Source organism: Saimiri boliviensis, chromosome 5 (assembly GCF_048565385.1).
Source record: "Saimiri boliviensis isolate mSaiBol1 chromosome 5, mSaiBol1.pri, whole genome shotgun sequence".
NCBI classification, from domain to species: domain Eukaryota; kingdom Metazoa; phylum Chordata; class Mammalia; order Primates; family Cebidae; genus Saimiri; species Saimiri boliviensis.
The window spans coordinates 68780301-68795781 of NC_133453.1; the positions used below are offsets into that span (position 1 = coordinate 68780301).

A 15481-nucleotide genomic window follows, 5' to 3' on the forward strand; every position below is an offset into this window, starting at 1 on the left:
TTTATAAAAGGCAATCTGGTCATCTCTCCTACTTAAAAGCCCCAGTAGCTTCCGATTTGCTTTTAGGATGAAGTCCTAGTGGAGGGTACACACTCACCTTTAGTTTCTCTAAACAGCTTGCTTCCCTGACCCCCTGCATCTTCTCAGATAGATTTTGTCTGCCTTTTATAAGCTCCTTGTAATCCTTTATGCTTCATTATACATTGGCATAGTTGGTTAAAAGCTTTAGTTCCGAAGCCAGACAGCTAGGTTTAAATCCTGACTGCTGCTTTCTAATTTTATTAATTTGGACTTATTACTTAAATCTCTGTCTGACTCATCGTCTTCTTCTGGAAATAATAACAATACCTATATTGTAGGGTTGTTGCAGTGATCAACTGAGTTATCACAGGTAAATCACCTGGAACGTCAGTGCTAAAATAAGCTGATAAAACTATTATTATAAACCCTGCCTATTGGCTATGGCTCACACCTTTAATCCTAGCACTTCGGGAAGCCAAGGCAGGCAGATTGCCTGATCTCAGAAGTTCGAGACCAGCCTGGACAACATGGTGAAACCTTGTTTCTACTAAAAATACCAAAAAAAAAAAAAAAATTGGCTGGGTGTGATGGCACATGGCCTGTAGTCCCAGCTACTCGGAGGCTGAGGCATAATTGCTTGAACCTGGGAGGCAGAGGTTGCAGTGAGCCAAGATTGCGCTACTACACTCCAGCCTGGGGGATAGAGGGAGATACTCTCAAAAAAAGAAAAAAAGAAATCCTGCCTTTTGCACAAGACAAAGACTATGCCCTTTTGGTTTACTCAACACAACCTGGTTTCTTTTTCTGACTTGGAAAAATTCTGGGAATTTGGATTTAGAGAACTTCAGTTCTGCTGTCAGTTCAACCATACACCTTTTTTTGTTATTTTGTTAACTTAAATAAACATTACACATCAGGGGGCTCACCTTCCTCACTCATCAAAAGTGATCTTTGAGCTCTCTTCCAATTCCTGTTCCTCTGATTCTATTGATAGTTCATCCTTAAGCACTTAATGAAAGTAGGCTTATTATAAGGTAGAAAAGATTATCATGATAGTTCAGCTGGGATCTAAAAGTCACTGAAAGTGCAGTTAGTATTAGTGCGGCCTAAAAGTTGTTGAGCTTACAAAACTTACCATGTGCCTTCATAACAGCCCTCTGCCACTGCCTGGTTGCATTTTAAGAAACTATTTTAGCCTCATAGGTAGGACTTTTGTAGAAGAGACTTACATAGAGATCATAAAGCGCAGATTGAGGCCCAGTGACTTGAACTTTCTGTATTGACCTAAATACTAGTGATATCTTTCTCTAAGCCCTTTAAAGCTCTTTCATGGTTGCCAGGTCTGCTGGAAAACAACCAGACAAAAAGCAGATTGTAAATCAAGATGTTAAGAGTTGTATCTTATACCAAGGTGGGAGATGTTGAATCAGTTGCTGAGTGATTGCCATATTAGCCTTGTGGAAAGATATACTTCTACTCACCTGAAATCGGGAGGAAGATGTGTTATATGTAATTTATTATAAACAGTATACACTGATAATAACTTTTTATTGATTATATACTTAATTTTTTCTTTAATTATCCTATTGGGTATATAGTTTTCTTCAATTATCCTTTATTATGATTGTGTTTGAATTTAATTCTTTATAGATCTGTTCTGCCTTGTCTCTTACAAAACTTATTTTTATTTTTTTCAGGTTCTTTATACTTAACCCTTAATATGTAATTAGCTAATGTTTCTTGGTTTTACCATGTATTATTCTAAATACCTCTTATGGTTTAACCCCCATTTAATCCTTTCAATAATCCTAACTTTATAAGACTGAGGCTCAGAGAGGGTATTAGCACAGAGTCACTCAGCTAATAGGTGCATCTGATTCAAAGAGAATATTCCTAACAACTGCATGCTGTATTATATCTGATCTCATACTTTTACAGTTTTGTACAAAAGTAGTCCCTTTACTGTTTTTCGCCTCCTGCTTATTTTTAGGTTAAATTGATGGGAGAGAATGGGAACTAGGGACCTTCTTTCTAATAAGTAGGCACGCTTTTAAGTGAAAGGGGCACCTTTGTAAAAATCACAGTGGAACAAAAATTATTAAATGCTTCTTTAATGGCATTTGATATTTTTTAGGAAAACATTTATAAGTCATGTAAAGCCATAAAACACTAATAATTCTGTGTTTTTAATTTGAGAAATAGGCTGGTGATTTGAACAAATCAAGTGTAAATTCTTATGAGACAACCAGGGAAAAATTGAAGACAGGTTAGGTATTTGATGAGATTAAGGAAATTACTACTGATATAGTTAGGTATGATAATGATACATGATTATTTTTATTTAAATATTGCTGAGTTTACTGGGGAAAACAATGTATTTGTTTTAATAATGCTCTGGTTGGGGAGGGTGGGAAGCAAGGACAGTGGGGAATAGATGAAACAAGAATGGCAAAATATTGATAATTTTTGAAACCAGATGGTAGGGACATAAGGGCACATTATAGTAGTCTACTTTTGTGTATGTTTGAACAGTTTTATAATAACTGTAGAATTTTTTTCAACAGTTGGTAAAAATAACTATTAGGAACTTGTTAATTTTTCTAAAAAGTGAAAAGAAGGGGGTTTCTAGGAAAAGATAGACTTAAAAAGTTTGTTTTACCCAACCCACAAAAAAAGTGATACAACCATCTGTTTTCCTGGCTGCTTACTACCAATACAGAAGAATAAATTCATATTAAAAACAAATAATAGCTTTATTGTTTTATTTTTATTCATTTTATTGGCATTTATAAAATTTAATGTGAAAATTCACATTAAGGTTTTCTCTGGGCCAGGCACGGTGGCTCATGCCTGTAATCCCAGCACTTTGGGAGGCCGAGGTGGGTGGATCATGAGGTCAAGAGATCGAGACCATCTGGTCAACTTGGTGAAACTCCGTCTCTACTAAAAATACAAAACATTAGCTGGGCATGGTGGCGCGTGCCTGTAATCCCAGCTACTCAGGAGGCTGAGGCAGGAGAATTGCCTGAACCCAGGAGGCGGAGGTTGCAGTGAACCGAGATCGCGCCATTGCACTCCAGCCTGGGTAACAGGAGTGAAACTCTGTCTCAAAAAAAAAAAAAAAAAAAAAAAAGGTTTTCTCTGATTTATTACCATGGAATTTCCATCTTGCTTCTGATAATAAAAATGTCATTGAACTATATATAGTCATAGTAGAGAAGATCACTAAAAATTTTAGGGTTTATCCTAATTCCATATTATTGCAAAAATTATCACCAAAATAAAAAATGCCTCTTCAGCTATTCAATTGGTCTTTCATCTGAACTGTTTTTGACTTGAATTCCTAGGCTTTTGACCTTTATGAACAAAGATATGCTGCTGTGAAGATACATCAGCTTAATAAAAGCTGGAGAGATGAGAAGAAAGAAAACTACCACAAGTAAATACTATTACTTTATGGTTTTTAAAAATTGAATATGTTTTGAATGATCATGGAGAGTTAATATACTGTCTTTCCGTAGACATGCCTGCAGAGAGTATAGAATACACAAAGAACTGGATCACCCCAGAATAGTTAAACTCTATGATTATTTCTCCTTGGATACAGATACGTAAGTGAATGTTAAGGTTTAATTTTTAAGGAAAGATATGCTTGCTCTCTTTCCCCATCCTGTGTTGATGATATAAATACTGTTTCCCCATTGTGATTCTGAATTCTTGGATAATACTTTTGTCTGATATTTTTTTCTCTTCTCTGTTGTAGGTTTTGTACAGTGTTAGAATACTGTGAAGGCAATGACTTGGATTTCTATCTGAAGCAACACAAGTTAATGTCAGAGAAGGAAGCTAGGTCTATTGTAATGCAGATTGTAAATGCACTAAGATATCTCAATGAGATCAAACCCCCTATTATACATTATGATCTTAAGCCAGGTAATTATCAAATTTGTCTAATATATTTTTAAGCTTGAGTATAGTTTTTAAAAGACATTCATTAAGTTATCTGAAAACATGCTTTTTGGTTTCGTTTTTAAAACATCAGTAGAATACTAGTAAAATTAAAAGTGATTAAATTACTGTCTTTCATATACGCATCATTAAAAGAATCTTATATTTTATTCTTAGGAAACATCCTTTTGGTAGATGGAACAGCATGTGGTGAAATCAAAATCACTGATTTTGGTCTGTCCAAGATTATGGATGATGATAGCTATGGTGTAGATGGAATGGATCTAACTTCCCAGGGGGCAGGCACTTACTGGTAAGTGTATTACTAAAATCATCAGAATATCTAGATTAGTGCCTAGTGTTTTTATGAGAATTAAGTCTTTTATTTCCATGTAGCCATTAAGATTTACTGTGGTAGCCAGGTACCGTGGCTCATGCTTATAATCCCAGCACTTTGGGAGGCCAGGGCGGGCAGATCACAAGTTCAAGAGATTGAGACCAGCCTGGCCAACATGGTGAAACCCAGTCTCTACTAAAAATACAAAAATTAGCTGGGTGTGGTGGCACCTGCCTATAGTTCCAACTACTTGGGAGGCTGAGGCAGGAGAATTGCTTGAACTCAGGAGGTGGGGGTTGCAGTGAGCTGAGACCACGCCATTGCACTCCAGCCTGGCAACAAAGCGAGACTCAGTCTCAAAAAAAAAAAAAAAAAAAGAGATTACTGTGGTGAAGGTACTGATACTAAGCTCTCAGTTGAGAGGAAGACTGCTGTGGTCATTCCTCTTTTCTCATCTGTTCTTAACTGCAAATAACAGCATACTGGAGAGAGAATGCCTTGGCATTAGCAAGTGACTTCAGTACCTGCCAGCCAAAAACTCCTAAGAGGAAGAATTCATGGGTTTTCTTCTACAATGTTAGGGTGATGTTTATCGTAAATATAAATACTTAGGTTGATATAATATTCTAACTATTGCAAGCAAAAACTAAGCATCAATCAAGCCCTGTCTGTGGAGGTTATATGATTGCAGGGATTTTCGTTTTATTTTGAGACGGGCTTGCTCCGTCACCCAGGCAGTGGTGTGATCCTAGTTCACTGCAGCCTCAAACTCTTAGGCTCAAACGATCCGCCCACCTAAGCCTCTTGAGTAACTGAGGCCACAGGCACACAACACTATGCCCAGCTAATTTTTAAACTTTTTGTAGAGACAAGGTTTTTCTTGTTGTTGTTTCGGGGCTTGTTTTTTCTTTTTGAAATGGAGTTTTACTCTTTTTGCTCAAGTTGGAGTGCAGTGGCATGATCTCGGCTCACCCGCATGTACCACCATGCCTGGCTAATTTTTTGTATTTTTAGTAGAGACAGAGTTTCACCATGTTGGCCAGTCTGGTCTGAAACTCCTGGCCTCACGTAATCTGCTTACCTTGGCCTCCTAAAGTGCTGGGATTACAGGCATGAGCCACTGTGCCTGGCTGAGACAAGGTCTTAATTTTTTGCCCAGTCTGGTCTTGAACTCCTGGTCTCAGGTAATCTGTCTTTGTCTCCTAAAGTGCTTGCATTACAGGCATGAGCCACTGTACCTGGTTGGTTGTAGTTTTTGTGGAAGATTGACTTTCAAAAATCCCTTTTAAAGACTTGTTATGTATAGATTTAAATTTAGATATAGTCACAGATTCATAGACATAAATCTAAATGACTGTCATCCACTCAGTATACCTATGTGTTCTCAAAAACTACTTCAGCGTCAATTTTCAAACTTGTTAAATTCACCAAAGTGGAGGACATAACTATAAAATTTCAAAACAAACTTGGTTCTTAGAGAAAATTAGTTTAGCAAAAAAGAATGACACTTTAATGGAAAGAAAGATAACTGCATTCAACTTCATTGAAATAGGATTGTGACTACAAACACAAATGTGACTTCAGGTTTTCCAGAACAGTCATTACACGGTCTGAGTACATCATTACACATGATGCCACTGGTCTGTATAGATTTCCCTTCTAATGAACAGGGATTAGTCATATTTATGTATTCTTTTAAAGCCATTTTCAAACTTCAAATATAGCTTATGGCATTTCCTAGGAACATGGATAAGATAATGTCATGAATTTTTTTTTTTGTATTTTAAGAAAATTATTCAAATTAGTAACCCCCTGAAAATCAGTATTCTTAAAGTCTTTGGACTTTTAGCAAAAAGTCTCATTCTTTTTAACAACAAAATCTTATCCTAATAAAACCAACAAAAACAAAGCATCTTGGTAGAATCTTAGATTCTATGGAAGATAGCTTGAAAACCACGTTCTAAATAATAAATTATTCTTCCTCTGTAGGACATTCTCATTACTTGTTTCTTTCTCACTCTGGCTTCACTGGTATAGGGAAGGACAAGGAAATTTCCCTTTTACAGGTGGTCAAGGGACAAAGAACTTAGGTTTTAAGGGCAGTGCAGGAAAGGAGATACAATAATGGCATTGTTATATAGGAACATGGGATGTATTTCTCATGGAAACCTGTGCTCTAAAACTTGGTTCGTTTCTAGAGTCATATTAGTTGATTAGCTATGTACAGGTGACCTTGAATAACATGGGCTTGAAATGCATTGGTCCATTTTTATGTGGGTTTTTTTTTTTTCCATTAAATACGTTGGAAAATTTTATGGAGATTTGCAACAATTTGAAAAAACTCACTGATGAACCATGTAGCCTAGAAATGTTGAAAAAATTGGCTGGGCGCAGTGTCTCATGCCTATAATCCCAGCACATTGGGAGACCAAGGTGGGCGGATCACTTGAGGTCAGGAGTTTGAAACCAGCCTGGACAATATGGTAAAACTCCATCTCTACTAAAAATGCAAAAATTAGCTGGGTGTGGTGGCACATGCCTATAATCCCAACTACTCAGGGGCTGAGGCAGGAGAATCACTCGAACCCAGAAGGTGGAGGTTGCAGTGAGCTGAGATCATGCCACTGCACCCCAGCCTGGGTGACAGAGCAAGACTTTGCTTCAAAGATAAAAGAAATACTGAAAAAAGTAAGAAAATGGTATGTCATGAAGGTGTGAAATACATATAGATACTTACCTATTTTATCATTTACTGCCATAAAATTTACACAAATCTATTATAAGAAGTTAAAATTTATTAAAACATTTATACAAATACAGACTACACCTGGTGCTGTTTGCAGTTGAGAGAAATGTGAACAAATATAAAGATGTTATATTAAATCATAACTTCATAAAATTAACTGTACCACACACTGTGTACTGTAATAATTTTGTAGCTACATCTTGTTGCTGTTGTAAGGAGCTCAACTGTTTTGAGTATCTTTTTAAAACACTGTAATGCTAATCTCCTCCACGTGAGCATTTCATCTCTCCAGTAAAAGGCCTATTGCAGTAAAAAGTAATCTCATGATTCTCCAATATTTTTTCATCATGTTTAGTGCAATACCATTACCCTGGAATAACACCAGTAATGCTGGAAGTGCTTGCTCTCAAGGAGCAGAGAAAAATCATGATATTACCAAAAAAAAAGTTGAATTGCCTGGTATGTACCATAGAGTGAGGTCTACAGCCACAGTTGCCCACCATTCCAAGATAAATGAATTCAACAAAAAGACCATTGTTAAAAAAAAGAAATTTGTAAAGCTGTCACTGCAGCTATGTCAGAAGGCACAGAAACCTTGTACTTCTTGCAAAACATCCTTTTATCTCTGATTGAAAATGCAGGCTGTGCACAGTGGCTCATGCCTGTAATCCAGCACTGAGGGAGGCTGAGGCAGGCAGATCACTTGAGCCTGAGAGATGAAGATCAGCCTGAGCAACATGGCGAAACTCCATCTCTACGTAAAAATAGAAAAATCAGCTAAATGTGGTGGCATGTGCCTGTAGTCCCAGCTACACAGGAGGCTGAGACAAGAGGCTCATCATCGCTTGAGCTGGATGTGGAGATTAAAGTAAGCCCAGATTGCACTACAGCACTCTAGCCTGGGTGACAGAGGGAAAATATGTCTCAAATGAAAAAGGACAAAGGAAATGCAGCTTTTTGGGTGCATGATACTCATAGACAAACAAAGAGATTATATGACAATTTTAAAGCAAAAGGAAGGCAAAGGATCTATGACTGGAGAATTTCGTGTCAGCAAAGGATGGTTTAATAATTTTAGGAAGAAGTTTGGCTTTAAAAATGTCAAGGTAACAGGAGAAGCAGCTCCTGCCAACCAAGAGTTCCCAGATGCTATTAAGAAAATACTTCAGGAGAAAGGATAGCCGCCTGAACAGATTTTTTTTAAATGCAGACAGAAGTGCCCTATTCTGGAAATAAAAATGCCACAAAGGACATTTTTTTGTAAGGAAGAGAAGTGAGCACCAGTGTTTGATGCAGGCAGGGACAGGCTAACTCTACTATTTTACGCAAATGCAGTTGGGTTTATAATCAGGACTGCCTTTATCTATAAAGGTGCTAACTCTGGAGACTCAAACAGAAAAGATAAACACCAGCTGCCTATACAACAAGGAAGCCTGGACAATAAGAACCAACCCTTTTTTGGGATTCGTTCCGTCAGTGCGTTGTCCCTGAATTCAGGAAGTACCTTGCCAATAAGGGACTACCTTTTGAAGGCCTTTTGATACTGGACAATGCCCCTAGCCACCTGGGAGCCCATGAATTTAACACTGAAGATGTTGAAGACGTCTGCTTGTCCCCAGACACAACAATATCTCTAATTCAGCCTCTAGATCAAGGGGTCTTAACCTTTAAGGCTCAGTACACATGGTACTCTATGGAAAGAATTGTCAGTGCTATTAAAGAGAACCCCAGTAGAGAGAACATCATGAAAGTGCGGAAGGATTACACCACTGAAGATGTCTTCATTGTTTTAGAAAAATCCATAAAAGCCATGAAAGCCATCAAGCCAGAAAGAGTAACATTCCTGCAAAAGAAAACCATCTCCAGATGTTGCGTATGAGTTCACAGGAATTATGACAGAGGCAATCAAGGAAATCATGAAAGAGATTGTGGATATGGCAAAGAAGGTGGAGTGAAGGGTTTCAAGATACGGATCTTGGAGAAATTCAAGAGCTAATAGACACCCCTCCAGAGGAATTAAGATGACTTGATGGAGAGGAGTGCTTCCAAACTCGTGCCAGTTGATGAGATAGAAGTAGTAGAAGAGGCACTGCCAGAAAACAAGTTGACTTAGGCAGTCTGGCAGCAGGATTCCTCCTAGTCAAGATGTTGCTTTTGACTTCTATGACATGGACCCTTCAGGCACTGAAACTAAAGCAAATGGTGGAAGAAGGATTGATACTATATAGAAAGAAATGTTTTTAGATAAATGGAAAAAAACAAATTGTATGTCTGTAAAGTTGCACTGAGCATGCCTGCCTCCCCTTCCATCTCTTCCCCCGTCACCCCAGAGACAGCAAAACTAACCCCTCCTCAGTCTACTCAACCTGAAGATGACAAGGATGAAAACGTTTGTCATAATCCACTTTCACTTAATGAATAGTAATTTTTCCTTATGATTTTTCTTAATAGCAGTTTTTTTCTCTAGCTTATAAGAATATAGTGTTTAATACATACAGCATATTAAATATGTAACTGTTCAAGTTATCAGTAAGTCAACTTCTAGTCAACGGTGGGCTATTAGTAATTAACTTTTTAACTTTTTAGGGAGAGTCAAAAGTTAGACAGTGGCCAGGCATAGTGGTTCACTTATGCCCCTAATCCCAGCAGGAAGACCACGTTAGCCCATGAGTTGAAAACCAACCTGGACAACCTGGTTGCCCAGAAGACAGACCCTGTCTGTACCAGTTTTGTTTTTTTTTTTTTAATTAGCCAGGCACAGTGGCATGTACCTGTGGTCCCAGCTAATTGAGAGGCTAAAATGGAAGAATCACTTGAGGCTGGGAGGTTGAGGCTGCAGTGAGCCGTGATCACACCACCGCACTCCAGTCTGGGCAACACAGCGAGACCAGGTCTCAAAAAAAAAAAAAAAAAAAAAGTCATACATGGATTCTCAACTTCATAGGTCAGTGTCTCTAGCCCCTATATTGTTCAAGGATCAACTGTATTTTATATACTTGGATAGCACTATACATATCTGTTGTATTTTAGAATACACATACAATATGGCTCTTATAAATTACTATTCATCCTAAGAAACTTTAAATATTTAATTTTGTTTCTCTGGTCTCAAATTCACTAAATCCTGGTGGACATTTTTTCCCAGGTGACTTTGACGTCAATTTCTGTGTTTGCTCTCTTTGCACACACCTCATTCCTGGAGAGTATATCTCAATGTTTACAAGCCTTTCCTGTTTCAGTTACACGCGTAGATGCCTGCATAAAATGCACACTTTTGATAAAATAAATCCAGCTTTTTACTACATTACAAATAAGTTATGGGTTATCTTTGGTGATTTTACCTCAAAGAAGTTTCATGTCTTTTTTTTAAGAGATCTGTCAACATCCTGCTGAAATCTTTGATTTTGCATAGTGAGTACAAAACTGCATTTAAAAAAAAATAAATTCCCGTTTAGCAGCATTATTCCTTTTGAGAATTTTATCTAAATTTTTGAGATGTGAGATGCTTGCATACCTGATGGATCTTTTTACTTATAACTGGAGATGACAAATTGATTTTTACCCTTTCTCCATTAAAAATTATGAACTGGCTGAGTACTTTGGGAGGCTGAGGCAGGAGGATCACTTAAGGCCAGTAGTTCAAGACCAGCTTGGTCAACAGAGCAAGACTATTACTACAAAGAAGAAATTATTAGCTGGGTGTGCTGGTATTATGCACCTGTAGTCCTAGCTATTTGGGAGGCTAAGGTGGGAGGATCACTTAAGCCCAGTAGTGGGAGGCTGCAGTGAACGATATCTTACCACTACAGCCTGGGTGACAGAGTGGGACCCTGTATCAAAAAAAAATTATGAACTTATAAGTAGGACATATATTTTTTAAATGGTGATTTTTGAATACCCAGTTTATTTCAGACACTGCTAGTGCTTGAAACTGCAGTGAGTAAGAGTTCCTTGAGCTGCTCACAGTCTGGTGTGATTGTAGTTTTAATACCATAATAGAGGCACTGCACCATTCTGTAGTAACAGAAAAGCAGAGCCACCTGGGGAGAAGCAAAGACAGCTTATCGGGTTTGGGTGGGTCTTGAAGAAGAAAGAGATGCTAAGTAATTGGGAGTGATTAGGAAGGCAGTAGTGATTGTCATATTCAAGAGCACAGAGGATAAAGGAGAGCTGGGTGGGGACATGGGTGAATTGGTTTTGACTAGCCAATTTGGTGGGTTGGGGTGGAGGAAAATAGTGTGTGCAGATTTTGAAAATTTATGTTGTTGCCAGATTATTATGAGTCTTGTGTTACAAACAAGAGATACAAGGTTTTGTTGGCAGTAAGTGCCGTAGAGGTTGTTTGAACCAAAGAACCACGTGATCAGGTGTATATTTTAGGGAGGGAAGTGCCTACAGTTAGAACAGTGGTTAAAGAGAATGGGAGAGGATTTCTTCTATTATTTGCTTCTCCAAATTAGACCACTGTAATCTCTTAAGTTTTTGTTTGTGTAGGTTTATATATATAGATGAACTTTATTATATTGTGTGTTGGCTCTAGAGTTAAATGATAAAAGAATGTAAATGTTTCAGAAGTTCAGTTGATGATTTTCACTGATGGGAGTCCTAATGTTTATGTATGGATAAAATTCGTGTTCTAAGATGTTATACTTAGCAGATTTTAAGTTACAGATTGTCAGCAGTAACCTTTCTTTTTTTTTCCCCCTCCCACAAAACTATAGGTATTTACCTCCTGAGTGTTTTGTAGTTGGAAAAGAGCCACCAAAGATTTCCAACAAGGTTGATGTATGGTCAGTTGGAGTCATCTTCTTTCAGTGTCTTTATGGTAGAAAGGTAAATTTAGTTCTACCAACTTTCAGAGATAAATGAAGTTGAATTTTTCCTTCTAAATTACAGAATTTCACTGAAGTCAATTTAGATCCTTCTAAGGAAAGTCAGGCTTCTTCTCTGTTTCTTCTAAAGTTTCCATGGATCAGAGTTTATTTTAATGTCACATCAGTTTACTTGGCCTGCTTTTCACTTTTTTTTTCATTATAATTAATAATACTTTTTGATATTACGTAATACATTAATGATAATACTTTTCACTATCCACTATTCATTTCACCTCCTCTTACACCCTTCACCCCACCCACACACACAGTTTGGCCTGGGCGGGCAGTTTTCCCCTGTTGCTCATCAGGGAAATACCATCAAACTTAGTCTTTAATTATTTCCCAACTTCTTTTTATATTGAAATTGGAAGTGCAGGTTACCATAGATGTTATCTAGTCCACATCCCACCCCATCCTTTCATCAGTATGGGAAGAGGGGTTAAGGGATGTGTGTGGGAATTCACAGCTTGTTTAGGCCACACCCAGATTTCCTTACTCCACATCCAGAGCTCTTTCATTTAAATTAGCTTATCGTGCACAAAGTATTTTATTCTTTGGAATTGTCAGACATTTTCATTACTACTTCATCTCTTCTCTAATCAGACTTCTTTTTTTTAAACATTCAGAATAAAGTTTTAAATTTTTTTGTTTTTATTTTATATTCGACCAGCATTATTTTCTTGTTTTTACAGTGTTTGATCTATGTTGAAGATTGATTAAATAGGCTTTCTTGGCCTGCTCTCAGTTATAACCTTGTTTGTATGAAAATGCACCCCAGCTTCCAAATAACTGAGGATAGGATTTTAGAACACAAAATATTTGCATTTGGGGAATTCACTTAAAAAGAAATGATATCTGTGTTTACATATTTTGTGAGAAAATATTTCAACACTTAATTTTTTTTTTTAAGCCATTTGGTCACAATCAATCTCAACAAGACATTCTTCAAGAAAATACAATATTAAAAGCCACCGAAGTCCAGTTCCCTGTAAAACCGGTTGTAAGCAGTGAAGCCAAGGTATTAAATTTTTGAAAATGAGTTTTGTGAAGTAACTGTTCTTTCATCAGTTGTGCTGACCACAAGGTAAGTACTTAGCAGTAAGTAAAGTCACAGGACTTGCTGCTGCAGAGCGTCTGTCCAGCAAGGACCTGCATCAGCCTCTGGTTGCTATGGTTTTTATCTTTTAAGCACCCAAATATGGTCACTGATTGTTTGTGTTCATCAGCTGCTGCTTTGAAAATTAGGGAGAATCACAAGATCTGGGCCCATCGTTACCTTTTATGTATTATTTATCAGCTTATGTTAATACTGAGATATATAAAAATATAAGAAATATTAAAATACCTACCATTATTTTAGTGCTTTTATTATATACATTATCTTGTAACAGCCCTATGAGGTATAGGTACTTTTGTTATTCCCGTTTTATAAAAGAAGAGAACAGCCATGCCTTTCAGGCTCACACCAGCTAGTAGGTAGCAGAGCTGTGGCTCACAAGTATCCACTCCTCCACACTGCGGAATCCACAGCCTTGACCTCTGTGCCGCTCTGTATTAGCTCCTGAGAGTAATACAGCATTATCCATGTAAGTCTATATAATAAAATTATAGGAAATAGTTATTTCTAATTAATAGCAAAACTTTTTTGGTGCTTCATATCTTCCTGCCTTCATCCTATCAGCCTTTCTTGTTTGTGTTTGTTACTTCTCTGTCACACTCATCACAAAGCTCTTTTCTGTGGCTTGCTGTTGTAGTCTTATTTTTAAACCGGGTTAAATTCGTAAGACAAACCCATGAAGCTGCTATTTTTTTCTAGAGTGAATAATGTAGGCCATAATAATTCATAAATAGATACTGTATCATTTCTATATTACTCTTACATAGTGCAGATAATACTGCTAGATGTTTGGGGTCATAGTAGCCTACTTAATTAAAAACATTTTGGGTTTTGTATAATCTCACTAATTATTAGAACTATCCAGCATTCCATTTTGTCTCTTACATCTTTATTGGTTTTTTTTGTAAATTATTTGAATGGTGGTTAGAACATTTTGAAATTTAAAAAGATAAATATAGGCCAGGCATGGTGGGTAATCACAGCACTGTGGGAGGCCAAGGCAAGAGGATTGCTTGAGGCCAAGAGTTCAAGAACAGCCTGGCCTTAACATAGTGAGAGCCCATCTCTTAAAAAAAGAGGTTAGGCTTAGTGGGTCATGCTTAGAATCTCAACACTTTGCGGGGTCCAAGGTGTGTGGTTGTTTGAGCCCTGAGGTTCAAGATCAGCCTGACCAACATGGCAAAATCCATTCTCTACAAAAAATAAAAAATTAGCCAGGCATGGTGGCGTACATGTATAGTCCCAGATACTTGAGAGGCTGAGGTGGGAGGATCACCTGGGCTCAGGGAGCATGGCTGCAGTAAGCCATGATGACAGTGCTGCACTCCAGCCTGGGCGACAGAGTGAGACCCTGTCTCAAAAAAACAAATAGGTGAGGTGTGGTAGTTCACACCTGTAATCGCAGCAGTTTGGAAGAACCAGACAGGCAGATCACGTGAGCCCAGGAGCTCGAGACCAGCCTGGGCAACATGGTGAAACCCCATCTCTACTAAAACTACAAAAATTATCCCAGTGTAGGCGCCTGCACCTTTAGTTTCAGCTACTTGGGATGCTGAGGTTGGAGGATCACTTGAGACAGAGGGGCAGAGGTTGCAGTGAACTGAGATTGCGCCACTGCACTCTGGTGTGGATGACAGAGCAAGACTCTGTCTCAAAAAAAAAAAAAAATTCTTATTTTAAAGCATAAGGAATTATTTAAGATAAACATGACTACTTTAAAAATATTTTAACCGTACTAGCATCTAAATCCTGTCTTTTGTCTACCGCATCATTGAGAACAGGAATTAAATGAATTTCATCAAAGCAAGATCTATTTTTTTTTTTTAAATACTGAGAAAAAAGGCCAGGAGGAGTGGAATTGCCAAAGGCAGAGTCTCACTGAGCCATCTCTGGTTCTGTCTTTAGGCTCTTTATAGATGCCACAGTCACCTTTTTGAGATCTGGAATCCAAGAAGGGTTAAGGGGTTTTTGGGGGGAATATAATATTAATAGGATATAATTATGTAATGTATATCCTATTAATATTATAATGTAACATATCCCTACATTCCGTTTTCTGTATCCCTACAGAATATATCTTTGCCACGTACTTTCCCAGGGTGGGCATCTTTAAGTACATTATTTGTTGCAGACTTCTTAACCTTGATAATGATAGCCTTTCTACTTTTCAAACTCTAACATATCAGTCTTGATGGTTTTTCTTCATTTTATTTTTCAAAGTGCTCTCTGAAACTTTGTTAAAGATAAAAAAAAGATAGGACCTCTAAGGGATCAGATTGACTTCTGATAAACAGTAAGTTATGATAAAATTAGAATAGCTAGGTATATTTTTAGGGAAAAATTTACTTCTCTGAATTTGAAAGCAAAGGAAGTGCAAAATAGTTAATTTTTAATGTGATTATACTTCTGTTTAATGGTGTATATTAATTTATAGTGTC

At 37.5% G+C, this 15481-nt stretch overlaps 1 protein-coding gene across 2 annotated transcripts in view; it reads left to right on the top strand.

Annotated features, from left to right (window-relative positions):
- TLK1 (tousled like kinase 1) overlaps window positions 1-15481 on the top strand; it is a 304401-nt gene that overhangs the window by 287008 nt on the left and 1912 nt on the right. For both annotated transcript variants that reach the window (XM_074399482.1, XM_010352243.3), the window contains 6 exons: window positions 3369-3460; window positions 3543-3632; window positions 3785-3954; window positions 4147-4282; window positions 11774-11885; window positions 12837-12944. In XM_074399482.1, the coding sequence (XP_074255583.1) occupies window positions 3369-3460; window positions 3543-3632; window positions 3785-3954; window positions 4147-4282; window positions 11774-11885; window positions 12837-12944 (708 nt within the window). The remainder of the gene's footprint in view (window positions 1-3368; window positions 3461-3542; window positions 3633-3784; window positions 3955-4146; window positions 4283-11773; window positions 11886-12836; window positions 12945-15481) is intronic.